The sequence below is a fragment of the Salmo salar genome, chromosome ssa26, assembly GCF_905237065.1.
Source record: "Salmo salar chromosome ssa26, Ssal_v3.1, whole genome shotgun sequence".
Classification (NCBI taxonomy): domain Eukaryota; kingdom Metazoa; phylum Chordata; class Actinopteri; order Salmoniformes; family Salmonidae; genus Salmo; species Salmo salar.
Window position 1 is genome coordinate 48032297 of NC_059467.1, and position 6383 is coordinate 48038679.

General features: G+C 45.1%; 1 protein-coding gene across 1 annotated transcript in view; it reads left to right on the top strand.

Moving 5' to 3' along the window:
- LOC106592279 (otogelin) overlaps positions 1-6383 on the top strand; it is a 50148-nt gene that overhangs the window by 19106 nt on the left and 24659 nt on the right. Inside the window, exons 12-14 of the mRNA XM_045708317.1 lie at positions 314-502; positions 693-902; positions 6135-6239. Of these exons, the coding sequence (XP_045564273.1) occupies positions 314-502; positions 693-902; positions 6135-6239 (504 nt within the window). The remainder of the gene's footprint in view (positions 1-313; positions 503-692; positions 903-6134; positions 6240-6383) is intronic.

Consider the following 6383-nt stretch of genomic DNA (forward strand, 5'->3'; position numbering starts at 1 on the left):
TTCAGGGGCCATAGATTGAGAAGATTTTTACCTTGTCAACTTGGGGATTCGACCCAGCAACCTTTTGGTTACTGGCCCAATGCTCTAACCACTAGGCTACCTGCCACCCCACTTACAGTATAACGTTTTCATGTCAGTCAATACACTTACAGTATAAGGTTTTAATGTCAGTCAATGTCATTGTGTAAAACAAAAGATAAAGTTGTGCATTATGGACATAAGAATATTGAATCAAGCTCTGCCGCCTGTCGTGGTTCTGATAACGTTTATGAACAGTTTAAAACAGTGTTGTCTCACCTCTCTCCTCTCCCAGCCTTCATGTGTCCAGACCAGCTGCGTTACCAGGCCTGTCTGCCTACCTGTACAGCCCAGTCCTGCTCCAACCATGACTTTGACCACGACCCTGAGCAGTGTACAGGCCTGACAGAGGGATGTGTCTGTCCTGAGGGCACTCTGCTCCATCGACCCTACTCTGCCCTCTGCATCCCCCCTGAGAAGTGTGGTAAGCCTTCACTGATCAACCTCCGCCATCACACAGACAATCAAATGAACACTGGTCATCATTCATATGATACAAAACACCCGGTCTGGTCTGGTCTTTAGTGGAATACACGTAAGTCACACTGAGTAAGAACATCTGAGTAATGCATCTTACACTTCAATACATTTCTATCTGTGTGTGTGTCTCCCAGCCTGTACGGACAGTTCGGGTGTACCCCGTGCTCCTGGCGAGGTGTGGAAGGCGTCTAAAGATGGCTGCTGTATGTATCTCTGTGACAACGACAGTATCGTTCCCGTGGAGTATAACTGTTCTGCCGTGCCTCAGCCGCTCTGCCGCAGGGCCGGGGAAGTGGTCATCAGTCTGGCAGATGACACCTCCTGCTGCCCACAGAAAGCCTGCGGTAAGAAACTGGCACATTGCTATAGTACACTGTACAATTCAAGTTAGGTTAACCTAAAACATAGTTGGTGTCACGTCCTGACCAGTATAAGGGGTTATTTGTTATTGTAGTTTGGTCAGGGCGTGGCAGGGGTGTGTTTGGTTTGTGTTGTTGGGATTTTGGGGTTAGTTGTATGGTCCTTATTTTTATATTTCTACGTTCCCTTCTAGGTGTTGTATTTCTTTGTTTTGGCATGGTTCTCAATCAGGGACAGCTGTACATCGTTGTCACTGATTGGGAGTCATACTTAGGTAGCCCTTTTCTCCACTGGTTTGTGGGAAGTTGCTTTTGCACTGCTGTGTGTAGCCTGCAAGACTGGTTAGCTGTCGTGCGGTTTTTCTTGTTTTGTGTTCGCTTGAATAAAGTTTAAGATGTTCACGAGACCCGCTGCGCCTTGGTCCACTACCTTTGACGACGGCCGTTACAGTTGGTTAAACCAAATAAATTAAACCAGTGGTGGAAAAAGTACTCGATTTAAATACTTGAGTTAAAGTAAAGATACCTTAAAGAAAAAAAAGAGTCACCCAGTAAAATACTACTTGAGTAAAAGTCTAAAAGTATTTGGTTTTAAATATACTTAAATATCAAAAATAAATGTATTTGCTAAAATATACTTAAGTATCAAAAGTAAAAGCACGAATAATAAAAAAAAATCCTTATATTAAGCAAACCAGATGGCACAATTTTCATGTTTTTTTGTTATTGACGATTAGCCAGTCACACTCTAACACTCAGACATCATTTAAAAACAAAGCATTTGTGTTTAGTGAGTCCATCAGATCAGAGGCAGTAGACATGACCAGGGAAGTTCTCTTGATAGGTGTGCGAATTGAACCATTTTCTGTCCTGCTAAGCATTAAAAATATAATGAATGCTTTTGGGTGTCAGGGAAAATGTAAATAAAAAGTACATCATTTTCCATAGGAAAGTATTTTTTAAATATAACTAGGCTAGTCAGTTAAGAACAAATTCTTATTTATAATGACAGCCTACCCCGGCCAAACCTGGATCAATTGTGCACCGCCCTATGGGACTGACAATTACGGCCGGTTGTGATACAGCCTGGATTTGAACCAGGGTGTCTATAGTGACGCCTCTACCACTGAGATGCAGTGCCTTAGACTGCTGCGCCACTCGGGAGCCCAAGTAAAAATAAAAAGTGAAGTAAAGTGCAGATACCGCAAAAAAACCGACTTAAGTAGTACTTTAAAGTATTTTTACTTAAGTACTTTACACCAATGACTTGAACCAGCTTAGCAAAGTCAACTGCTGTCCTATGAAAGCCTGCAGTAAGACACTGAGTTAAAACCGTATCTTACGGCAAAAACAAACTTCTGGATATCAGGACAGCGATCACTCACCTCGGATTAGACAAAGATTTTTTCTTCAACAAGCAGGACGCACAGGACATTCTCCGAACACCCGACTAGGCCAACATCCCAGTTATTAGCAAGAGGAAGAGAAGAAGGTAAACCAAAATAAACACGTACACAACAAAAACACAACGACTAATAACAGGCCGGTAAGGCACAAAGCTATACACAGCACAATCTCCCACAAAATACTAATACAAACACATACCTATTTATAGGACCCTCAATCAGAGGCAACTAGAAAACACCTGCCTCCAATTGAGAGTCCAATCCCCAATAAACTAAACATAGAAATATAAAGAACTAGACTAAACATAGAAATACATTAACATAGACCAGTGCCCAAAACCCGGAATAATAAATCAAATACACCACTAAACACACAACCACCCCGAACCACATAAAACAAATACCCTCTGCCATGTCCTGACCAACCTGTAATAACAAAATAACTCCTATTACTGGTCAGGACGTGACACACAGGTACAGAGGACACAGAGCGGGGTGCCTCGTTAGGACCCGCAGAAGGCGAGTGGGAAACCTGCCGTTACCGTCAATATTACTTGCCAACGTGCAATCATTGGATAATAAATTAGACGAGATACGATCACGAATATCCTACCAACGGGACATCAAAAACTGTAATATCTTACATTTCACGGAATCGTTGCTGAATGATAACATGGATATTCAGCTCGTGGGATATACGCTGCACCGGCAAGATAGAGCAGCACACTCTGGTAAGACAAGGGGGGGGGGAGGTCTGTGCATATTTGTCAACAACAGCTGGGGCACGAAAATCTAAGGAAGTCTCTAGATTTTGCTCGCCTGAAGTAGAGTATCTTGTGATGAATTGCAGACCACACTACTTGTCTAGAGTTTTCAGCTATACTGTTTATTTACCACCACAGACGGATGCTGGCACTAAGACCACACTCAGTCAGCTGTATAAGGAAATAAGTAAACAGGAAACCGCTCACCCAGAGGCGGCGCTCCTAGTGGCCGGAGACTTTAATGCAGGGAAACTTAAATCAGTTCTACCTAATTTCTATCAACATGTTAAATATGCAACCAGAGAGAACAAAATTCTAAATCACCGGTACTCCACACACAGAGAGGCGTACAAAGCTCTCCCTCGCCCTCCATTTGGTAAATCTGACCACAACTCTTTCCTCCTGATTCCTGCTTACAAGAAAAAATTTAAGCAGGAAGCACCAGTGACTCGGTCTATAAAAAAATGGTTAGATGAAGCAGATGCTAAACTACAGGACTGTTTTGCTATCACAAACTGGAACATGTTCCGGGATTCTTCCGATGGCATTGAGGAGTACACCACATCAGTCACTGGCTTTATCAATAAGTGCATCGAGGACGTCGTCCCCACAGTGACTGTACGTACATACCCCAACCAGAAGCCATGGATTACAGGCAACATTCGCACTGAGCTAAAGGGTAAAGCTGCCGCTTTCAAGAAGCGGGACTCTAACCCGGAAGCTTAAAAGATATCTCGCTATGCCCTCCGACAAACCATCAAACAGGCAAAGCGTCAATATAGGGCTAAGATTGAATCGTACTATACCAGCTCTGATGCTCGTCTTATGTGGCAGGGCTTGCAAACTATTACAGACTACAAAGGGAAGCACAGCCGCGAGCTGCCCAGTGACACAAGCCTACCAGACGAGCTAAATCACTTCTATGCTCACTTCGAGGCAAGCAACACTGAGGCATGCATGAGAGCATCAGCTGTTGCGGACGACTGTGTGATCACGCTCTCCGTAGCCGACGTGAGTAAGACCTTTAAACAGGTCAACATTCACAAAGCTGCAGGGCCAGACGGATTACCAGGACATGTGCTCCGGGCATGTGCTGACCAACTGGCAGGTGTCTTCACTGACATTTTCAACGTGTCCCTGATTGAGTCTGTAATACCAACATGTTTCAAGCAGACCACCATAGTCCCTGTGCCCAAGAACACAAAGGCAACCTGCTTAAATGACTACAGACCCGTAGCACTCACGGCCGTAGCCATGAAGTGTTTTGAAAGGCTGATAAGGACTCACATCGACACCATTATCCCAGAAGTCCTAGATCCACTCCAATTTGCACACCGCCCAAGTAGATCCACAGATGATGCAATCTCTACTCCACACTGCCCTTTCCCACCTGGAGAAAAGGAACACCTATGTGAGAATGCCATTCATTGACTACAGCTCAGCATTCAATACCATAGTACCCTCAAAGCTCTTCACTAAGCTAAGGATCCTGGGACTAAACACCTCCCTCTGCAACTGGATCCTGGACTTCCTGATGGGCCGACCCTGGTGGTGAGGGTAGGTAGCAACACATCTGCCACGCTGATCCTCAACACTGGAGCTCCCCAGGGGTCCGTGCTCAGTCCCCTCCTGTACTCCCTGTTCACCCACGACTGCATGGCCAGGCACGACTCCAACACCATCATTAAGTTTGCAGACGACACAACAGTGGTAGGCCTGATCACTGACAATGATGAGACAGCCTACAGGGAGGAGGTCAGAGACCTGGCCGGGTGGTGCCAGAATAACAACCTATCCCTCAACGTAACCAAGACTAGGGAGATGATTGTGGACATCGGGAAAAGAGAACCAAGCATGCCCCCATTCTCATCGACGGGGCTGTAGTGGAGCAGGTTGAGAGCTTCAAGTTCCTTGGTGTCCACATCACCAACAAACTAGAATGGTCCAAACACACCAAGACAGTCGTGAAGAGGGCATGACAAAGCCTATTCCCGGTCAGGAAAATAAAAAGATTTGGAAGGGTCCTCAGATCCTCAAAAGGTTCTACAGCTGCAACATCGAGAGCATCCTGACTGGTTGCGTCACTGCCTGGTACGGCAATTGCTTGGCCTCCGACCGCAAGGCACTACAGAGGGTAGTGCGTACGGCCCAGTACACCACTGGGGCTAAGTTGCCTGCCATCCAGGACCTCTACACCAGGCGGTGTGAGAGGAAGGCCCTAAAAATTGTCCAAGACCCCAGCCAACCCAGTCATAGACTGTTGTCCCTACTACCGCATGACAAGCGGTACCGGAGTGCCAAGTCTAGGACAAAAAGGCTATACATTCATGTACATACTACCTCAATTGGCCCGACCAACCAGTGCCCCCACACACTGGCTAACCGGGATATCTGCATTGTGTTCCGTTGCCTGCCAACCCCTCTTTTACTCTACTGCCACTCTCTGTTCATCATATATGCATAGTCACTTTAACCACAACTACATGTACATACTACCTCAATCAGCCCGACTAACCGGTGCCTGTATGTAGCCTCGCTACTGTATATAGCCTCGCTACTGTTATTTTTCACTGTCTTTTTACTGTTGTTTTATTTATTTACTTACCTATTGTTCACCTAATACATTTTTTGCACTGTTGATTAGAGTAAGTAAGCATTTCACTGTAAGGTTGTATTCGGCGCACGTGACAAATAAACTTTGATTTGATTTGTAACAAGTTGACCTCTACTAAAAAATGATGAATCTGATGCCCCTGAAAACAATTGTGAAGGAACTTTAAAGAGTTCAGAGCTCAACTCAATGTCAACAGGAACTTGAGTTCCACTTTAAAAATTTAGGAATGATGTTTAGGTGGCCATGATGTAATGTGATTGGTTTGTATTAATCTGATGGTGTCTGTCTGTCTGTCTGTCTGTCTGTCTGTCTGTCTGTCTGTCTGTCTGTCTGTCTGTCTGTCTGTCTGTCTGTCTGTCTGTCTGTCTGTCTGTCTGTCTGTCTGTCTGTCTGTCTGTCTGTCTGTCTGTCTGTCTGTCTGTCTGTCATCCAGTTTGTAACCAGACCCTGTGTGACATCTTCCCCCCGGAGTGTCAGTATGGAGAGAAGCTGGTGTCTTATTTCAGAGAGGACTCCTGCTGTCCAGACTACGTCTGTGGTGAGGGAGCCTCTCTTCTGTATAATCACCACCACTAGGCCATATGATGATACTATGCTATATGATGATACCAGGCTATAAGATGATACCAGGCTCTATGATGATACCAGGCTATATGATGATACTTGGCTATATGATGATACT